We start from the raw sequence: 23,467 nt of genomic DNA on the forward strand, positions 1-23,467 counted from the left end.
CAATAAAGTTAGGAATCCTTAACCTGTAAATAGCTGTCAATGAAGCTAGGGATCCTTAACCTTGTCAAACCCTGTGTAAAAAAAAAAAAAAAAAAAAAAAGCCAGCAGAAGAGAAACACTGTCCTGTTTCCTGACGAATCTTATCTAACCTACGCTAATCTAACCTATAGTCTAAGATTATACTTTTATATATTTAAATTTTTTTAATAATGTTAGTGCTGCTTTCAATAGTATTTTGTCCCCAGTAAGTAATTATTCACTGATGAAACAAGTACAGTAGTAGCCTATTATTGCCATTACTTCTGCTTGTACTTTCCCCTCCCTTCAAGGAATGTTCCTTGACGTTGGTGAGGGGCTCTTGATCTAGGGAATTGGATCTGTGCTCCAGTTCCCTCAATTAAGCCTGAAAACCTTCCACACCCCCCACAGGCACTGCGTAATCCTACGGGTTTAGCTCTCCCCCTTGATTATAATAATAATAATAATTGTACTTTCCCTTCTCTCATCACCGCTACTACGCTTTCCACTACTGTTCTGTCACTGTGATAACTGAAATACTAATATTTCGAGGCATATCCTTAGTATTATAGTATATTCCCAAATAGTCAATATATTTAGCATTTAATAACTATATATATGCTTGTCCCCTCAAGGGAGGTTCCTTGATGCCGATGAGGGGCTCTTAATCCAAGGGATTGAGTCTGTCCTCCCCTTCCTTGAACTGAATCTGATTGCCTTCACATTCTCCCACTGGCTGTATGATCATTACGGTCATGCAGCCCATTTGAAGATGTTAATTATTTCTCAGTATACAGTATTGAAACTGAAAAGAATGAATGATAATCACATGACAGCAATGATAGCTGTTAGATTCTTTCAATTAAACTTAGTGAATTACTTCTTCCAGTGCTAGACTCTCAGACCGCACCACCTGTCTTGTAACCTGCCCACGTACAATCACAATTTAGATTTTTATAAACAAACAGATCTTTAATTTTGATAATTATAAAAGAAAATCAAATCGTATTGCTTTGATTTTCCAAATTTCGACTGTTGTTAACTAAGGGAAATTTAATTTCAGCTCTACAACCCGCCTGAAATCTGGCAGTCTGAACAAAAGGCGTGGAAACCACACCGTTCGTGGGAAAATTCTTATGTAGGGAAATAAACCTGTTAGAACTATAGTGAAATGACCTTTGAAGGAATAATGTTAATAATTATACTTATTATAGTTTTTATTACGTCCTTAATGAAAGGGAGGTGCCGTGAAGCCGGTAAAGATTCTTGATCCGGGCACTTCTATTAATTAATACCCATTAAGGGATGTTCCTTGATGCTGGCGAGAGGTTCTTGATCTAAGGAACTGGACCTGTGCTCAAATACCTTGAACAGAGTATGGCCCTGCGGGTTTAGCACTCCCCATGGCTAATAATATAAATTAATAATTTTATTACAAGCTGGTTTTCATAATGTAAAATTTACATTATTGTTTGTAACATTTGCAGGAGTTTATCTGGCTGAGTAGCTTAGTCCTCGTTTCCTGATCATAGGAGTTACACGGCCAAACTATGGGTCTCAACGTCAACAAGACTCTGCTTCCCATTAAAATAGCCTATTTCCTCAAATATGGAGGTAAGTGTGGTGAAGAATTTATCGTAGATATACTTAAGTTTTTTAGATTAGATAAAATATTGATCACTCATGGATCAGATACAGTAATGATGATTGGGCGTGGATCAATGTAGACCGGACGTGGACCAGATAGAATTTAGACGTCGTGGACCAGATATAACTTAAATTGGACTTAGATCAAATAGAATATTTCTTGAGTGTGGATTAGAATTTTGTTTGGACGTGTATGATAGGGAATGTGCTTGTAGGATAAATAATATATCATTGAATGCTGATGTGGCGTAGATGGGGTAGCAGGAGAGGATACTAATATTTGGGTCAGAAAAGCTATTGGTGTGGTTTATATTAAGAAGACTTAACGATATGACTTTACAGGCTAAGTGCTGTTATCCTACCTCAGCTCATTTCAAAGCTAACACCCAGGTACCTGTTTTCTGCTATGTAAACAGGGGCGAAACCTAAGTCTTCGGTTGTGATTCGAAGGTATTGTCGCTGAGCAGCTGGGGACTTTAAAATTCTACAACTTTATTTTGATGGAGAGGACGTTTTATTTTTATATATTTAGTATAAGTTTTAATTCCCACGTCATAGTGTCATACTAGTGCGACTAAGGAGTAATCTCTTCCACAGGGATCGCATTTTTTCCCTTCTTGCCAGTAGTGCTACGTAACAAGGGCGTATCAGCCACAGGTGTGGGACTTATCTGGGCAGTGACACCCATGGCCAGCTTTGCCAATAATTTGGTGGTGGGCATGATAGCCGACGGCTTTAGGATCCATCGTGCCTTGTTCTTGTCCGGGATGGTCATCCTCAGCTGCTCCTTCGTCTCAGTGTTCTTGCTGCCGCCTGTACCCAGGCCTCCAGGGACTCCATCAGACGCCTCAGTTTCCCTCCAGTGTGGTGATAATAGTAGCCTGGCCGTGTGTTACAGCCAGTCTCAGGCTTTCAACACCTCTGCTCTAATCTCGGTACAGCAATGTAATTTTGGCAATGAACCTACTCAAAATGCTACAGTAGATAACAATAAGTTAGACTGTACTCTTCATTGTAGTGTAATACAAGATCAAAGCATTTCTACTGTCAACGATAATGATGATTTTGAAGCACCGCCTGAATTTAGTTTTCATTTTGGTAAGGAAAATTCTTATACTTTTTGCGGTGAAGGAAACTGTATCTTCATCAATCAAACAAACAGTACACCTTCATTTACATGGCCTTACAACACTTGTGGCCAGGAGTACCAGTCTGTATGTCAGTACCAGTGTCACTCTGAAAGCAGCGACATCACCCTTGGGGATATGCTTCACACTAATGAATTTTGGCTATATTTCATCTGTTTAATATTTTTGTATGGCAGCACTTCCTGCACTACTACCTTGTGCGACACAGTGTGTTTTTTCCTATTGGGTAAAGAACGGTATAAATACGGTCGGCAGCGGATGTGGGGCAGCGTAGCCTTTGCTATGGTGGGCATGGCCAGTGGTGCCCTCGTCAACTTCTTCTCCCGAGGTCAGCCACAGGTCAACTACATGCCGGCTTTGATACTGTCAGGCACTTTCCTCGTCTTCAATCTCATAGCCTCGTCAAGGATCAAGTTTAACTTGCCCCAGAAGGAGAAGCTCGAGGCAAAAAATGTTGGTCGCGTCCTCTGCTCCTCCAGAATGCTCATCTTCCTGGTAGGTGACGGAACCCATGTATATAATACTCTCTTATTTCTGTGTAGTCTGCCTTAAGTGTGAGTGACATGGTGCATGACTTAGTACATAATTTGTGGTCGGAAGAGTGGTAAACGCTTTTCCGACCACAAATTACGCGGTAACCAGTTTAATGTATGTGGATAAAGTCCTATTTCAGAGCAAAAGAAATAGCCTATAATCTAAATAGGCAGAATATAAATCATACTTGATGCGAAAAGACTGAAGTTTTGATTAACAAAAAATCTAAGGCCAGGACAGCAGGTAATAGATATTCGCAGTACAGCTAATATTTTTCTTCGATTCATAAAATAAATGAGTATAAACAACTGAGGTCTTAAGGTTATACTACAAGTATATATCGTTTGACATCAAATGAATAGAATATATATAAAAAATGTATGACAAGGTTAACCCCTTACACTCTCTTAAAGCCATATATTGAAGGGAAAATATGACTGAGGTGAATGATGTATCGTTGCGGCACAAATACAAATAAATAGAACAAACTTTCAAGGAGTGTCACTTAAGCATATATTTTGAGTAGATATAAAAATGTGTCTGGCAGATACAGAAATGAGAATGGTTAGGTGTGAGTAGGGTTAGAAGGCCCAATGAAATACCTTTTTTTCTTTTCTTATATTAGAATTTTCAGTTAGTGCAAAAGGGCATACGACAATTATTTGACACTACTTCAATATAACAGCTTACAGTTTTGGTGACGGGCTTGATATCGGGAGTTGTGATGACGTTTATGTTCATTGTGGTTGAAGACGTGGCCACAGCCTGGGACCCCGACTTTCCATACATGAAGCTGCTCCTGGGCATCATACACGGGGTCAGCGTCTTTCTGGGAGAAGTTCCCTTTATGTTTCTCTCGTGTAAGCACAACTCCATGGTGGTAAGGAGTGATCCACGTTTTCCTTCCGTTTAATGAAATACAGTGGAATATCACAGTAAAGATGTAACTTATATTATAAATTAAAATTAGTAGTTAATGAACGTGATAGATTGTACTAGTGCTTGATACAGTTTTCGGAGCACCTGGTTTGCAGCAAACTAGGTTCCTTTCTCAAGAGTACTGGCTAATACAAGACATTTAGAACAGAGCAGAGCAGAGCAGGCTTTCATTAAGACAATGTTCAGCTCAAGGGGAACTAGTAACCTTCCCTTGAGCGAAAAAACAAAACAAAAACAGGCTTGCCCATATAAAAGTTTTTTTGTATTATTCGTATTTATCGGCGCTCTGCCTTCCAACCACCGAAAAGTACTGTTTCAGGTTATTTTTTTTTTTTTTTTTTTTTTTTTACACAGCAACTGTCATCAAGAGACTGGGTAACATCCCAACTTTTGCGGTGTCACTGGCAAGCTACAGTATTCGATTCTTCGTCTTCTCCTTCATTATCAACCCATGGCTCTTCATCGTTACCAGTCTCCTCCATGGACTATCCTTCGGCCTCTTCTACCCTAACATGTCCGCCTATGCCAGTTTAATGTCACCAAAAGGTGCCCAGGCTGTGATGCAAGGCATTGTCAAGTCCGCTTTCATTGGAGGTAAGTCGGGATACATAATTATGTTTATTTTTTCGTTAGGTTGTTTATGCAGTGGAACTATTAGTTATTAAAAAAAGACGATGTTCTTTATCCTGGACATGCGTGCAGTAGAACATAGTGCTGTAAAAAAAAAATGAAATTTTGATGCGCAAGTGAAGTGGATAAAATTGAATCATGTGTGCCAGACTCTTAACAGTTTGTTTCAAGACTATCTTGCTTCAAAATCTAAAAGAGTTAGGGATCAAACTCGTAATGTTACTAGAGAAACTGATTACAGATGTACAAAGCCCAGTGTATGCGGCCAGGCATCTACCTTATCTATTAAAATTAATTAGCTAATCATCACATTGCTAGTAAATTAATACCTACAGAATGAAACTACAATAAGGGAGGAAAATGACTGGGTGGCACGTAGCCTAGAACGTGGCTCGTGGCCTGATTGGCAAAACTCTCGCGTCACACGCTGAGGGGTCCGGGTTCGATTCCCGGCAATGGTGGAAACACTGGGCGTGTTTCATTACACCTGTTGTCTCTGTTCACCAATCAGTAAAATGGGTACCCGGGTGTTAGTCGACTGATGTGGGTCGCATCTTGGGACAAAAATGAACCTAATTTGGCGAAAATGCTATGCATAACAAGGGGTTATCTATACAGTAGTATGTCACTGATGTCAGCTAGGCTTGTATACCTTGTACATGTACTTGTAGAAATAAAATTATTATTATTATTATTATTTTATTATTATTATTATTATTATTATTATTATTATTATTATTATTATTATTATTATTATTATGTTGAGTTACGAGCAGTCACTGTGCAATGATGAAATTGCCCTATTTATAGCAAGATTAAATATGTTAGGGACTTTATATACAGGATGTCCAACCCACTTTTGAAGCCACGCAAATAATTCGCATCATTGGCAACTTTGCGGTTCATTCAACTCATCCACAAATATGGTCAAATTAGTGCTTTCCAATATACTGACATATAAAGTTGTATAAGCTTGGAATTTCTGTTATTTGTACTTGTTGATATAAATCAAGCAGTTTTGAGCACTTTTGCACTGTTATATATGCTTCAGATTTATCCTAACTAGTATTCTTGATTCCATGCCCCCTACAGTATGATTTAATTTTAGATTATTTAGCTTGAAGGTGCCGCTGTTATATTTCTATGTTATATTTCCGTATTTGTCACTTTTCCAGCATTAAATCATCTAAATCATTCTGAAGCTCACTGGTGTTCTCAGCACTTATTCGATGAATTCAGAAGCGTCGCTAGAGTTGGTGTCACCCGGGGCGGAATCTCTGGTGTCACCCCCGTGAAATTCAAAGGCGGGGGAATGGGGGGAGGTAAACTCTATTTATGTCACTACTGCATGACCATTGACAAATGTTTAACGATGAGAACGTTTAAGGGACATAAGTTGAACAGGAGAATACTTCTCAACTTTATTAATGATAAAATAAATAATCGTAGTAATATTGAGGAAACATAAACTCACATATCACTTTGAGTACAGCCAACACATCTTACATTTATTCATCTTCAACTAATGCCAAAACCAAAAAAAAAAAAACTTGAAAAATAAAGAAAAACATTGCAATATCAGAGAAACACTAGTTCAGATTTGAATTTGAGTACAGGTAACATCTCAGTGAATCTGATCTTACATTTCCTTCCCTTCAGTTATGCAAAATCATCTATCAAATAATCAAAATCGATGATTTTTCCCTATATAGGCTTATTTGTACTTTGTTAATATGTAATAGGCTATATAGAAACGAAGGATTCTTCTCTTATGTCGGTGCAGCACTGTTTTGGGCATTAGTGTCACCTTCTTTAGAGGCTCTGTAGTGTCACCCCCTAAATGGTGTCACCCGGGGCGGCCCGCCCCCCTTACGACGCCTCTGGATGAATTGTTTTTGTGTATTCAACGAATTTGTTTTTGGCGTTATTTTCCCTGTATATAAGTAGTGTAGTTCGTGAGCAACTAAGGGCTCAACACTGATCTGTGGAACGCCATTTATGGCCGGTCCCTTACTTATTTATAATCCACTTCTATGTTCTCACACTTTCTTCATCAGTCTAATGTGTAGAGCTCCATCAAAAGCTTTACTGTTGACATAAACAACATTGTGTTATGCAGGAACATGCTTGGGAGGGGTGGTGGGAGGTGTGCTACTGAAGACGGTGGGTGGCTCGATGGGTTTTCGTTACATTAGTCTTCTTGCTGGCACCTACGCTGTCTTCTTCGTCATCGCTCAGCTCCTCATCCACAAACTCTGCTCAAAACACACTCCAGGTAAAGTCAACTTTTTTTTTTTACTGAACTAACTCGATTTACATAACCATACTTTTTAAAGGGGTGGACCGGTAAGCCAGCGGAAGGCCTCGGTCAGATGACCAAAAGCTCCAAAGGCGGGTCATCATCTGACTAAGACCTGCGTCAGGAAACATTTGTCGTGTTTCCTGACCTAACCTAACCTAACCTAACTGAACTAACTTTTACAACACATTATTTCACTAAAAGTTACATTACTTAGCTATGTTCCGATACTTAGTATATGAAAAGTAAGAAACAACTTGGACAGAAAAATGAAACCCAAGTAAAGAGGGTCAGAGGTTCTCTTCAGCAGGTCTCTGATTGAAACCAAAATATACATATCTGTTCCTGCTTTTGACCAAGCAGTTTCTCACTTTTTATCGATCAGTGTTTATGGCACTTTTAAGCTATAATATCGAGAAATTAATGTTTAAAATCTAAAGTAGTTTCGGGATTCGATTTGGAGTCTGGAAAATTTTCAGCCCCGCGTGGGTTCGAATCCTACAAATATTCTTGAAAACTCGATCATTATTATACTTAAAGCAATAATATAGATTTTAATTACTGTGTAATGCAACGGATTTCTTATGAAATCAGAATGATAAAATTATATATGTATATATATGTATATGTATGTATATATATGTATATGTATATATATGTATATATATGTATATATATGTATATATATGTATATATATGTATGTATATATATGTATATAGTATATGTATGTTATTTTCATATAGTCGGACTTGAGTCCTGGAAATGGGAAGTACAATGCCTGCACTTTATAGGAGGGGTTTGGGATATTGGCAGTTTGGAGGGATATGTTGTGTATCTTTATACGTATATGCTTCTAAACTGTTGTATTCTGAGCACCTCTGCAAAAACAGTGATAGTGTGTGAGTGTGGTGAAAGTGTTGAATGATGATGAAAGTATTTTCTTTTTGGGGATTTTCTTTCTTTTTTGGGCCACCCTGCCTCGGTGGGAGACGGCCGACTTGTTGGGAAAAAAATTTATATATATATATATATATATATATATATATATATATATATATATATATATATATATATATATATATGTATATATATATATATATATATATATTTATATATATATATATATATATATTTATATATATATATATTTATATATATACATACATACACATATATACATACATACACATACATACATATATACACATACGTACATATATATTTTTTGTGCGTTCTGGGATGTCTGACCTTGGCAGAGGACGACCGTGGAGAGTACTCAGCCCCGGGCTCTGGAGAGGTAACCCAAATTGACCTGGACGCAACTGTTCTAGCCTCCGTCACAGATGACAGTATATATTCTTCTAGCCTTCAGATTGCCTGACCATCCATGGAGACTGCCCTTGAGTACCATAAAGACTGAGTAGAGCAAGCCTTTGTGTCTAAGCGTCTGTTATTCTTTTTGTCGGCACTCTGCTCTCCAACTACGAGATTGTCAGTTTTACTGTCAGTTTCCCTCATATTGAGGGGTGCCACGCCTTTGGTGTATCCATCAGATTTCTCTTCTGTTACATAAGAAAGAATGAACACTGCAGCAGACCTAGTGGCCCATGCGAGGCAGGTCCATGCCACCCCCCGGCTTAGACCAATGACCCACCCAGTCAGGTCATATCCACTTAAGGAAGGAGCACGGCATCAGACCTAGTAGCACAAGCTAGTCAGGTCCAACTCACACCCACTCATATTTATCTAACCTATTTTTAAAACTTCACAACGGTTTAGCTTCTGTGACGGTACTCGGGAGTTTGTTCCACTCACCCATAATTTTATTACCAAACCAGTGCTTTCCTATATCCTTCCTGAATCTGAATTTATCCAACTTGAAACCATTGCCGCGAGTCCTGTCTTCGCTAGATATTTTCAGCACGCCATTTACATCCCCTTTATTTATTCCTGTTTTCCATTTATGCAGCTGATGCTGTCTGTTGACATGTACATATATTGATAAGTTTATTATTGGTCTGTAACACGTTCCTGATTATTTTTTCTGCAGTTTGTAATTGGTAAATAAAATTACCGAATCTAAAACAAATTACAACAAACTTACAAATTAGAAATGGACATTTTACATTCGGTTCATCCTGGCCCATTTGTGACTCCTAATTGTATTGAGCATTCAGCTATGAGGATAACAAAAATATATCTAACAGTTTAAACACGATTGTGGCATTACCAGGTAGCGCTAGTTGAACACATAAATGTGTAAACAGTTCTCATTTGCTACTTGTATGTGAAACCTTAGTATAATTTCCCGTAGATTTATAAATAATTCCCAATTTTTTTTTTAATTAGCCATACCCCTTAGTGGAGGTTGTTTGATGACGATGAGGAGGCTCTTGATCCCCAAAAAACCGGATCTGCCCTTCCCTTTCTTCGATCGAACCTGAATGCCTCGCATTTCCACAGGCCCATTATGACCCCTCCGGGTTGTACTTCAGTAACAACTGGGAATCTTGAGTATGTATCGACAGTAACTTTAAGTAAGGCTGAAATGTCAGATGGGGATATTTGTATAGAAATGTCTTTTTTCGTCATTTAGGAATACAATACCATAAATTAACACACAACAAAGTATTTCTGCATTGTGTCTTATTCATCAAGATGACATTATACATCTTGAATCACAGGATATATACACCGGGAGGTGTATTTTTCTCAGCGTATAATGTATATATTGAGAGCGTACTTTAATCCCTACTTTAGAGATTAAAGTTTTCTTGTCTGTGGTGAAAAAAATGAAATGTGCAGCCTAGTGTAGGCGATAGTCTTTAAACACAATTAACCAACCACTGATCTAAAGATTTTTGCCACACCTTCAATGCAAGGTACGAAATACAATTTGTAAGAATAATACAGTGGGAAATAAATAAACAATAGACCACTCACCGTTAGCTACGAAATTTAATACTGATGGAGGTGAGGAGGTCCAGGCAGGAGAACATGAAGATGGGAGTGAAGACTAACAAAACTAACTCGTGTCTTGTTTTTAATGGATAGAAACCTTTTTTATACAAATGGTACTGAAGATTACTTATTGACTAAGTGCGCCGAAATTCAGGTTTGAGAATCTCAAGGTCTTTGGGAGACCCTTGAACAACACGTCTGGAAGCAAACTCACTTGCAGATTAACTTAAAAGTTTTATCAACATTTAACTTGCTTTGCTTTACAAACAATAAAAGGTGTGCCCAATATATAAATTAATAAATGGCGTATTCGTGAGCTAATATTGACGCTGTATGAACGCTATGGGTTTAGCGCTTCCCAATAAACGTAATAATTCACACTGACTAAGCTTGCTTGCTCATATTTCCCATATTTTTTATTGATAAATCAGCATACATTCGTGAATTTAGACGCAAGACTTGCCTGGATAAATTTATACTGCAAATATTACAAAATGTAAATTCAATCCACATTATTATTATTATAATCAAAAAGAAATTCGATCCACAAAATGGCAAAAAAATGAAGACGATGCTCTCCTCGAGCAAGTGCCAAAATTTGAAGAAACAAAATCAATGTAAATGAGGCCACTAAGACACAATTTAACATATCTGTTTACTGAGTGTTGTGGTCCAGCCTCACGTGTGCTCCCGGGCAACCGTCCAAAAATCCTCTCGTTCCAATATACGTATTTCCTCCTTCAGTCTATATGTGGGGGGGGGATGCCTTTGAAGAGCTCTTGATCCAAGGAATCAGAGCTATCTTCTGAAGAGCTCTTGGCCCAAGGAATGGGAACTATCCCTCTGGATTCAGAGCTGTATGACCGTTTCGGGTCTAGCGCTTGAATTAATTATAATAACATCCTCTGTAATATTTTATTACCTCCCATTCCCCATGCGCTATGTGAATTATTATTACGTGAGCAAATTACCTACATGAGGTTTACAGGGTATTACCTGAATTATTACGTGCAAGTAATTTGGGCGAGGTAAATGGGACTTAGTCACAGCAGGTCGTAGAACTGTCACTCCCTCGATGCCCACTCCCTACTCTCACAAAAAGCTAGACCTGAATTAAATTAATAATTACAATATTAAAACCAGTTACTCTGGTAGATTAAAATTGTGTGGACTGTATGTTTTAGTTTACTTGCTGGGTACACAAAATATAACTATTAGTAAAATACATATAATACAATGGTGTTATTAGAAAAGAAATTCGTATTACCACTTACCATTTAATTACTGGATCATAATTATTGATTTTTGGAAACACACCCTAACGCTACCACAACAGCTGAATTTACGAAGGCCAACGCAAAACGACTGTACATTATGGGCAAGCATCACTTAGCTAAGGTGTGCTCCTGGGAAGAATCGGTGTCCTTTATTTTTTCCGTTCTTGTTGCCGAATTGTTAGGAATTTTTAAATTACAGATTGAGGCCGATATACACCCAATGAACTTCGATGACGCCTGATTACATTGCACGATTTTCCACGACAACTAGTGCTCGCAAATTACAAATGGCGTCCCCCTCCCTCACTCGAAATTTCTCGAAGGGTCAAATCAGCATCACATTTAATACACAATTATTACATTATTCAAATTAATACATGCTGAATTTAGGAAAATTCAAAATTTTCCACAAGCTATATGACCTCTGTGGTTTTAGCATTTCCCATTAATAAAATCATTATCCAATATAGTTTAGATTGTACAGAATCATTATTAAATATATTTCAACAAAGGTACCTGTATGAAAATATTTTTTTATGGTTAGAATTTTTTTAGGGGAAAAACCAGAGATATATATTTGTTTAGCTTTGATACAGAACTTAAAATAGGAAGCTGTTAAAATAAATATGTTGTTTGTGGTTTAGAACGTTTGTGTGTATTTGTGTGTTAGGCGGCGAGGCTGGCCAAGAATGTGCAGCAGGTGGCCAGGAAGGTACCTCCAGGGTGAGAAACAATGTGTAGGTTACGTTGCACTCCTGTCCTGCCCACCCACCACCACCGCCCACACCCATCTACGACTACTACTACACATTTCCAAGCTCACCCAACTCCTACGCCCACTCACTACCACCACTCATACCCATCACCGCAAATGTCCAGGCTCGCACATGACAAACGCTCAGGCTCGCACATCACCACAAATGCCCAGGCTCGCACATCACTACATTCACAGCCAACAACACCTAGCACCACTACGCAGCAACACCTATAACCACAACCATCACTACATGCAGCAACACCTTGACTTAGTAAATTTATATACTACTACTACTACTACTACTACTTTCTGTCTCCTGGGCTACTAAGCTCCCCCTACCTACTACAACTAGTATTACTTCCACTACTAGCATTACCTCAACCACTACTACCTCCACATGACCACATCCTTCTCTTCCTCTCTCTCTCTCTCTCTCTCTCTCTCTCTCTCTCTCTCTCTCTCTCTCCTCTCTCTCTCTCTCTCTCTCTCTCTCTCCTCTCTCTCTCTCTCTCTCTCTCTCTCTCTCTCACTCTCTCTCTCATCTCTCTCTCTCTCTCTCTCTCCTCTCTCTCTCTCTCTCTCTCTCTCTCTCTCTCTCTCTCTCTCTCTCTCTCTCTCTCTCTCTCTCTCTCTCTCCCGTCCCTGACCTCTTGTATATAGTATATATATATACACTGGCTCCCTAACCTTCGTGTGTTAATGTGACTAATTCATGGTCCAAGTCGGACCGAAACGTCGTCATAATTCCATTCTCCTATGTGCGGGTTATTTGTGTATTGTTCCAGTCATGGTATTGTGCCTTTTTGTTTTGTCTACAAATATTGGATCACAGACATCATAATCGGTACGAGTATTTCACAAAGCACAGTTATATATATAAATATTATGCACTGAGGCTATAGAGTATGATATAACAGAGGTTAGGGGTGTGTTCTGCATGTAAAAACACCAGGTTACTGCTGCCAGCATCACGTGCCAACATCCTCATCAATAAACATTACGTCAAACTCCTGTTGTCTCTCCCTTCCTATATTTATGTCTGCTTCCTTCCTTCATATTTATTTAAAACTTGTTTAAGGATAGCATATTACAGTGCAATGCGTTTATAACAACTGCAAATTCAAGCATTATTTATCAAGATAGCTAAAGATTTCTAAGATATCCCACATAGCATAAATATACTAGGATATCACACTCCAGTAAGTTTGTGAAAAATTTTGACTCCATTTGTAAGATCAGCTTCTGGGCTATTTGAGTGATATATGTACATTGGCAGCCTACCATCCCAGGGTTAATTAGTTTTCAAGTCCACTTTCGTGCCTGTCAGTCATATTGATTAACCTTTATTGCAATAGTTATTTTATATCAACGTACGCCAATTAAAATTCCCGCAAAAAAAACAGCGTAGTTTCTTAGTTGCCAAATTTATGTAAGTAATTTAAGTAAATAACCCTCACATAGAAGACAAACTTATGACGACCTTTCGATCTGACTCGAACCGGACTGAAAAGTCGTCATAACTTTGTCTCATATGTGCGGTTATTTGTGTATTCCAGCTATGGTACTGTGCCTCTTATTTTTTAAATAAATGTAATCCCTAAGTAATCTGAATTGCATTTTCATGTTCGTGTGTTTTTTTTGTTATTAACTATTTTAAATCAATTTTCATTGTGTTACTTTAATGGCATGATTGTGAAAATTAATCGCTAGCACATTACGTTGCTGGCCGAGGTGTTAGCCAGGGGTGGCAACTTGCATTTGTTTGTTTTAGATTTATATTTTGTTCCCTGCAAAACACAAAGACGTGAATACATCTTAACATTGTATTTATCTTTAAAGATAACTATGGGATTATGACTAAATGGTTATAACTATGACTACAATTTTTAAAGGGGTAGACCGGTAAGCCAGCGGAAGGCCTCGGTCAGATGACCAGAAGCTCCAACGGCGAGTCATCATCTAAAACCCGCGTCAGGAAACACTTGTCCTGTTTTCTGACGAACCTTACCTAACGTATGGGATTATGAGTCGGACATGGTGTAATAAATAGATAATTTTGGTGAGAAGTGAATGTAAATTAGTGGTTAATAAGGCAGTTTTGTAATTCATTCAGATCGTTCTTATATCCTTAACAGTAGCCAATAAACTTTAGAGTATTAGTACTTATATTTTCCAAAAAGTACATGAAATGGTTTAAAGACGATAATTTAGAATATATCATTATTTCTAAAGACGTTTCAACGCATTACTCCCCAGTTAGGTATATACAACCATACCTGGAAGAACTACTGTAGCAGGGAAGAGTCCAGCTGGAAGAATAAAGTTTTCCAGAACTTCCCAGCTTTTTAACTCCCGTATATCCGCTGTCAGCAGACTCGTACCTCCCTAGCGTCCACTTATTCTATTATCTATTATGCTAATAGCTGCACAAACCCATCTGTTAGCAGTTATTAGACGCACCCAAATCAAACAACTTTTAAGTTGTAATCCTTAACCCTTTCATTATGAATTATTTTTTTATATAATTACAGCAGGAAGTGAATTCCGTGTTTATTGTGATTCTCAGTGATTAAGATTAATGCTGCTCTCTGCTTTAAACTTCTCTAAATATGATCTTTTAAGTTATTCTTTTATTCAACTTCCTTACCAGTAACTTCTATGTACATTTTTGACACTTTTTTTATGCAAATTCCTCTTACTAGTATAATTTATTAAGGTTCCTGAGGAGAGTGGTTTTCATCTTGTACTCCTTGGTTTAAGGTAATCATTGGTTTCTGTGGATCATGTTTCACCAGATAAATTGGAGTACATGTGACCTAGTTTTGATGAAAATAAATTTAGTATTTACAGTCCTCTATTCTAAACAATCTATAATTAGTAATAATCTATATTTTCAACTTAAACATTCACAAATTTATTACTTAGATTCAAGTTATCTCCTTCAATTAATTAGTGACACTTCTCTGTCTTACACTGACAGGTTCTCCATAAAATTACTAGTACCAGTTCTAGACAGTCTTCTTAAAGCTTAATCTGTAGCTTAAACTTAAAGTGGCCTTATAGACCCTCAACAAGAAGACTATGTCTATAGCTGGTACTAGTAATTTTATGAAGGACCAGTCAGTTTGAGACAGGAAAGTGACATCATTTAATTAAATGTGAACTTGAATCTAATAAATTTATGAATGTTTAAATTGAGAATAGGGGTCACTACTAATTATGGATTGGTTATAATGGAGGATTATAAATACTAAATTTAAGCCCGTCTAGGCATAAGCTAGAGCAGTTAGGTTAGGTTAGGTAAGGTTCGTCAGGAAACAGGGCAAGTGTTTCCTGACGCGGGTCTTAATCATATGATGACCCTCTACCGGAGCTTTTGGTCATGTGACCAAGGACTTCTGCTGGCTTAGGTCCATCCCTTTAAAAATTAAGACAAATAGGATGATTAAATTAGAGCAGTTATTCCCAAACTACAGTGCGCAACCCTGACCTTTGGGGGTGCTCGAGAATAATTTTTTTTTTTTCTTAATGAGATGTCAAACATATTCGATAAAATTTTAGTTTAGAGCATTTTCATGTGGAGAACGAAGGTAATGGATATGTACGAAGGTAATGGAGGTGTAAACACATTAAGTTTCAGTGGCAGGTGAAGCTGTATAGACCTTGTGGCTTAGCGCTTCTTTTTGATTATAATAATAATAGTGGCAGGTGATGGGGAGGGGGGTGCGAGGACTCGATCATATTTTGGAAAGGGGTACGTGGTCTTTAGAGTGTGGGAACCCTCAGGTCTACAGCAGCAACTGTCTATTCAGCACTTGTGGAAGTCTGTGAGCCTAGTCCTCTGGAACTGCAACTTGAAGAGTGGGTGAAGATCAAGAGCCCAGAATCTCCCATACTAGCAGTAAATTTTAATTTGCTGAAAAATGAGATGGTAAATGGAAAATCTAGTCCATTTCGTTCATAATATTGAAGGCCACGAAGCCTCACTAATGATAATAATAACAAGGGCGTGGAGGTGCACCATCTGGTGGAACTAGGCAAGCATCAATCGCCTGACCTGGGCAGCCACCGTGGCCAGCAGAATGCGTAGGGTTGCCAAAATGCCCTTGGATGGTCGCCAGGTCCTGGTAGCGTTGTCGTGGTACCAAGATGTCCGCCGATGGTCGCCAGATTGTGGTAGCATTGTGGTGGAGCCAGAGTGTCCTTGGATGGTCGCCAGGGGCTGGTAGTTATGTTGTTGGAAACAATACACAAATGCCATTCATAAATGAGGTTTGTGTACTCTTGCAATATAATAACACGCTACTGGAAGCGCTTACTAATATTCAGAAATACATGTATATGGCAAAAGTGTTAAAATAATTAATCCTTGAATTAATATTATTCTTGAAGATTCTTGTTTCATTTATTTTGTTCCTGAAATAACTGTGTAAATTAAAACGAAAAGTGGGATTGTTAGTCTTTACTAATTACTCATTATTTATAATATTTTTTTATTAACGCATCGGCCGTTTCCCACTAAGGCAGGGTGGCCCGAAAAAGAAAAACTTTCACCATCATTCACTCCATCACTGTCTTGCCAGAGGCGCAACATTAACACCCCTCCTAATTACTCATAATTCCTTAAAATCTGTATAAGAGTTTTTTTATTAAACTTGTTTGCAATTATGTATTAATATAAGCCACTACTTCATTAATAATTTAACAGTTTTCTTGCTAAGTTCCTAATGTCTCGGAAGCTAACAATAACTAGTTAGCTAATGGTACCTGCGTAACTAATAGTATATGTGTAGCGAATTCACTACAGATGGAAAGAAAAACATCCATTCAGCTGTGGCCTCCTGACTAGTCTCGACACTGGTTCTTAATCCAGCTGTCAGGTTGAAAGCTGAATGGGACTCTACCTTCCCCTGCTTGTTTCACTTGCCCGTCGTAACAACCTCTCCACCTACCGCAATGTTACACATAGTGACATGTATGTACATTCATTAATTAGTTTTCCTACCATGCCAAATCTGTCAGAAGTATTTTTTATTTTCCTCCTCGTCACTTGCGTCTATAATCCTCAGTTCCTTGATTCTGACATTTATGTTTGCAGACCATTCTCGCGTCATGGCTCTACCTCTAATTAGAACAAACTTAGCCTACTAAACAAAAGGCACACGTTGCGACTGCGTTTCGCTGTGGTGAGCTTTGCAAAGAGCGAAACGTTGTCCAAATGAATGTTAGTTCTGCAATGAGTGTCTGTCTTCGTTATTATCGGCAGTTCGACATTTGAGTCCAACTCAGCCTATTAAAAATGTAGAGATGTAAGCCGGCAGGTTTGGGTATGAAGACAATATGCAAAACATGCAAGCTTGTACTGGGGCCACATTTCGCTCAACTGAGCGAAACACAGTCCTAATAAAGAGCTTGTTCTGCATATTGGGTCGTTATACCCGAATCAGCCTATCATGTAAAGTGACTTTCTTCTCTCTTAAACCCGCTTTTTCAATTATTTTTTTTTTGCCTTCACAATACCTCTGACTTGCAGAATATTAGTACACACCGCTTAAAAAAAGAGGTGAAGATTCTTAGCCACTGGGTGCCAGACTTTTTCGTCCCCAGTGCCAGTCATTGCTCTCAGTGACCCATACAGCGATGAGACTAGATAGAATACTGACCCCCAGGAGAATGTATCCTGTATTTACAACACTTGCAAACGTATCTTGAAACTCTGAATCTTGTTTGTATGTTTTTAGTGTTGATGTTACTAGTCGAGTTAGTAATGTATCACTACTAAGGACACGCAAGGAACCCACACTACTAGCTGTGGCAACAGCATTAACAATAGTAGTAATGTACTAGCATCAGCTGCATTACTAGTAATAGCATCATCACTAGTAGTAATACGCAGCAGCATTAGTAGTACCAGTAACGAAACAATGGCAGTAGTAACAGTAGTATTAATAGCAACAGTAGTAAGAACAGTAATAATGAAAGCAATATCAGCGATGGTAGTAGGAGCAGTAGAAGTAATAGTAGTAGTAGTAGCATCAGTAGTAGTATTGCTTGTAGTAGTAATAATATGTATCCCCAATCATCAAAATATACGTTTTTATAAATAACAATTAATGTGGTACTAGTATAAAAAAAGTCACATGATAGAATTTCAAAATTTGTCTCCTGGTCTTTTGACATGAAGGGCGAAATTTTTTATTCGGCGCCTTAAGTAATTGCATATCTCTTCCTGTCACACATAACTACGCCACTGGTCCCATAACATGATGGAGGACGTGCTTGATATAACTCCTCCTGCCGTGTCTGACTCAACAGGCTAATGCATCATACAAGACAGACACCTCACGTGAGATATCAGAGCTCGTTTGCCCTAGCTACATTAATAGTGCACCTTGCCAACTCCAGAGCAGAGTGCCCCCATTTTTTTAGAACAGGCCACGTCAAAAACAAAGTCGCCTACTCGGTATTTTTGGCCAGAAGTAAAATGCTATCGGTTATTATCCAAATCTTGAAAGAGAAGAGTGATAACTCTCATATATATATATATATATATATATATATATATATATATATATATATATATATATATATATATATATATATATATATAAACAAACAAACACTGATCTCTGGCTGAAGGAGACTCGAACCTACGAACCTTAGGACAAGGTACGCAGTGCTTTACCAATCTACCCACACTGGACAATACCTTGGCGTGTAGCATGTGCTACACGTGTTCAGTGTGGGTAGATTGGTAAAGCACTGCGTACCTTGTCCTAAGGTTCGTAGGTTCGAGTCTCCTTCAGCCAGAGATCAGTGTTTGTGTATATTTCGCATGCTCTCGCGAATTCCTTGCATATATATATATATATATATATATATAATATATATAATGTATATATATATATATATATATATATATATATATATATATATATATATATATATATATATATATATATATATATATATATATATATATATATATATATATATATATTTAACAAGTCGGCCGTCTCCCACCGAGGCAGGGTGACCCAAAAAGAAAGAAAATACTTTCATCATCATTCAACACTTTCACCTCACACATAATCACTGTTTTTGCAGAGGTGCTCAGTACACTACAGTTTAGAAGCATATACGTATAAAGATTCACAACATATCCCTCCAAACTGCCAATATCCCAAACCCCTCCTTTAAAGTGCAGGCATTGTACTTCCCATTTCCAGGACTCAAGTCCGGCTATATAAAAATAACCGGTTTCCCTGAATCCCTTCAATAAATATTACCCTGCTCACACTCCAACAGATCGTCAGGTCCCAAATACCATTCGTCTCCATTCACTCCTATCGAACACGCTCATGCACGCCTGCTGGAAGTCCAAGCCCCTCGCCCACAAAACCTCCCTTACCCCTTCCTTCCAACCTTTTCGAGGACGACCCCTACCCCGCCTTCCTTCTCCTACAGATTTAAATGCTCTCCATGTCATTCTACTTTGATCCATTCTCTCTAAATGACCAAACCACCTCAACAACCCCTCTTCAGCCCTCTGACTAATACTTCTATTAACTCCACACCTTCTCCTAATTTCCACACTCCGAATTTTCTGCATAATATTTACACCACACATTGCCCTTAGACAGGACATCTCCACTGCCTCCAACCGCCTCCTCGCTGCTGCATTCACAACCCAAGCTTCACACCCATATAAGAGTGTTGGTACCACTATACTTTCATACATTCTCTTCTTTGCCTCCATAGATAACGTTTTTTGACTCCACATATACCTCAACACACCACTCACCTTTTTTCCTTCATCAGTTCTATGATTAACCTCATCCATCATAAATCCATCCGCCGACACGTCAACTCCCAAGTATCTGAAAACATTCACTTCTTCCATACTCCTCCTCCCCAATTTGATATCCAATTTTTCTTTATCTAAATCATTTGATACCCTCATCACCTTACTCTTTTCTATGTTCACTTTCAACTTTCTACCTTTACACACACTCCCAAACTCATCCACTAACCTTTGCAATTTTTCTTTAGATTCTCCCATAAGCACAGTATCATCAGCAATAAGTAACTGTGTCAATTCCCATTTTGTATTTGATTCCCCATAATTTAATCCCACCCCTCTCCCGAACACCCTAGCATTTACTTCTTTTACAACCCCCATCTATAAATATATTAAACAACCATGGTGACATTACACATCCCTGTCTAAGACCTACTTTTACTGGGAAGTAGTCTCCCTCTCTTCTACACACCCTAACCTGAGCCTCACTATCCTCATAAAAACTCTTTACAGCATTTAGTAACTTACTACCTATTCCACATACTTGCAACATCTGCCACATTGCTCCCCTATCCACTCTATTATATGCCTTTTCTAAATCCATAAATGCAATGAAAACTTCCCTACCTTTATCTAAATACTGTTCACATATATGCTTCAATGTAAACACTTGATCTACGCATCCCCTACCCACTCTGAAATCTCCTTGCTCATCCGCAATCCTACATTCTGCCTTACCTCTAATTCTTTCAATAATAACCCTACCGTACACTTTTCCTGGTATACTCAATAAACTTATTCCTCTATAATTTTTACAATCTCTTTTGTCCCCCTTCCCTTTATATAAAGGGACTATACATGCTCTCCGCCAATCCCTTGGTATCTTCCCCTCTTTCATACATTTATTAAACAAAAGTACCAACCACTCCAACACTATATCCCCCCTGCTTTTAACATTTCTGTCATGGTCCCATCACTTCCAGCTGCTTTACCCCCTTTCATTCTACGTAATGCCTCACGTACCTCCCCCACACTTACATTCTGCTCTTCTTCACTCCTAAAAGATGGTATACCTCCCTGGCCAGTGCATGAAATTACCGCCTCCCTTTCTTCCTCAACATTTAAAAGTTCCTCAAAATATTCTCGCCATCTACTTAATACGTCCCTCTCCCCATCTACTAACTCCCCTACTCTGTTTTTAACTGACAAATCCATACGTTCCCTAGGCTTTCTTAACTTGTTTAACTCACTCCATTTTTTTTTCTTGTTTTCATTAAAATTTCTTGAGAGTGCCTCTCCCACTCTATCATCTGCTCTCTTTTTGGACTGTCTCACCACTCTCTTCACCTTTCTTTTACTCTCCATATACTCTGCTCTTCTTATAACACTTCTGCTTTGTAAAAACCTCTCATAAGCTAACTTTCTCTTTTATCACACCCTTTACTTCATCATTCCACCAATCACTCCTCTTTCCTCCTGCCCCCACCCTCCTATAACCACAAACTTCTGCCCCACATTCTAATACTGCATTTTTAAAACTCATCCAACCCTCTTCAACCCCCCTCCCACTACTCATCTTTGCACTAACCCACCTTTCTGCCAATAGTCGCTTATATCTCACCCGAACTTCCTCCTCCCTTAGTTTATACACTTTCACTTCCCTCCTACTTGTTGTTGCCACCTTCCTCTTGTCCCATCTACCTCTTACTCTAACTGTAGCTACAACTAAATAATGATCCGATATATCAGTTGCCCCTCTATAAGCATGTACATCCTGGAGCCTACCCATTAACCTTTTATCCACCAATACATAATCTAACAAACTACTTTCATTACGTGCTACATCATACCTTGTATATTTATTTATCCTCTTTTTCATAAAATATGTATTACTTATTACCAGATCTCTTTCTACACATAGCTCAATTAAAGGCTCCCCATTTACATTTACCCCTGGCACCCCAAATTTACCTACTACTCCCTCCACAACATTTTTTGAAATCCTCAACCACAAGTACTCTCACACTTGGTTCAAAACTCCCCACGCATTCACTCAACATTTCCCAAAATCTCTCTCTCTCTCCTCTACACTTCTCTCTTCTCCAGGTGCATATACACTTACTATAACCCACTTTTCGCATCCAACCTTTATTTTACTCCACATAATCGTTGAATTAATACATTTATAGTCCCTCTTTTCCTGCCATAGCTTATCCTTCAACATTATTGCTACTCCTTCTTTAGCTCTAACTCTATTTGAAACCCCTGACCTAATCCCATTTATTCCTCTCCACTGAAACTCCCGCCCCCTTCAGCTTTGTTTCACTTAAAGCCAGGACATCCAGCTTCTTCTCATTCATAACATCCACAATCATCTCTTTCTTATCATTTGCACAACATCCACGCACATTCAGACTTCCCACTACGACAATTTTCTTCTTCTTATTCTTTTTAGTAATCTTTACAGGAAAAGGGGTTACTAGCCCATTGTTCCCGGCATTTTAGTTGACTTTTACAACACGCATGGCTTACGGAGGAAAGATTCTTATTCCACTTCCCCATGGATATAAAAGGAAAAGTAATAAGACCAAGAACTATTAAGATAAAATCAAAGAAAACTCAGATGAGTGTGTATAAATAAACATGTACATGTATGTGTAGTGTGACCTAAGTGTAAGTAGAAGTAGCAAGACGTACCTGTAATCTTGCATATTTATGAGACAGACAAAAAAGCACCAACAATCACTGCGCTACCCAAGGATTCGAACCCATGTTGTACTGGCCTGCCTCATGGTAAGCGAGAACCACATGACGCTTTAAACCACAGGACCACCCAACCCTACAAGAATGGTGCAGCCAGCACACAGCTAGCTGTTGGACCGCCATCCGAGGGCATACGGAGGTGTGGGAGCTTAGCTGTGTGCTGGCTGCGCCATTCTTGTAGGGTTGGGTGATCCTGTGGTTTAAAGCGGCATGTGGTTCTCGCTTACCATGAGGCAGGCCAGTACAACCTGGGTTCGAATCCTTGGTTAGCACAGTGTTGTTATTGATCAATACCACTCGTCCTTGGTTACAATAATATATGTTGAGAAATGGCATTACCAGCTAAGCTTAATTTATAAATATAAATATAGTGAACACTTAGCTGATAAAAGACAGCAAATCGTCTACACATTCGCCCCTGCAGACGAGGTCTAGAAGCTGTCGAAACCATCTTTCAACGGGCTGTAAAGATTTATAATTTGTAAGATTATAAATTATGCCTAGGGGGTGTTATGTCAGCATATTTCATTCACTGATGGCTGACAAAATACATACTTGTTTGGACTCAAAAGTCCACACCTTACTGCCGACTATAGGTTGATTACAAACTCCTTGCAACTCAAGAACTGCGTAGTCCCCCCGTACCACAAGAAATTCGTAACATACCTTGCTCTTGTAACGTGAGCTATGGT

At 38.5% G+C, this 23,467-nt stretch overlaps 1 protein-coding gene across 3 annotated transcripts; it reads left to right on the forward strand.

The window, feature by feature from the left end:
• The first annotated feature begins 1,504 nt into the window (after window positions 1-1,504).
• On the forward strand, window positions 1,505-12,670 carry LOC128689714 (major facilitator superfamily domain-containing protein 6-B-like). Of its 3 annotated transcripts, none has more exons than XM_053778110.2 (6): window positions 1,505-1,632; window positions 2,263-3,308; window positions 4,033-4,207; window positions 4,641-4,880; window positions 7,036-7,191; window positions 8,473-12,670. In XM_053778110.2, the coding sequence occupies exons 1-6, from the start codon at window positions 1,569-1,571 to the stop codon at window positions 8,595-8,597; spliced, it is 1,806 nt and encodes a 601-aa protein (XP_053634085.2). In that variant the 5' UTR covers window positions 1,505-1,568; the 3' UTR covers window positions 8,598-12,670. The 3 variants fall into 3 exon arrangements, 2 of the variants coding, with proteins under 2 accessions (XP_053634085.2, XP_069940895.1); XM_070084794.1 differs by having other exon boundaries at window positions 3,069-3,308; XR_011391983.1 differs by lacking the exon at window positions 8,473-12,670 and having other exon boundaries at window positions 4,033-4,227; window positions 7,036-7,174.
• Window positions 12,671-23,467: the final 10,797 nt, after the last annotated feature.

This window comes from Cherax quadricarinatus, chromosome 1 (assembly GCF_038502225.1).
Source record: "Cherax quadricarinatus isolate ZL_2023a chromosome 1, ASM3850222v1, whole genome shotgun sequence".
Lineage (NCBI taxonomy): Eukaryota > Metazoa > Arthropoda > Malacostraca > Decapoda > Parastacidae > Cherax > Cherax quadricarinatus.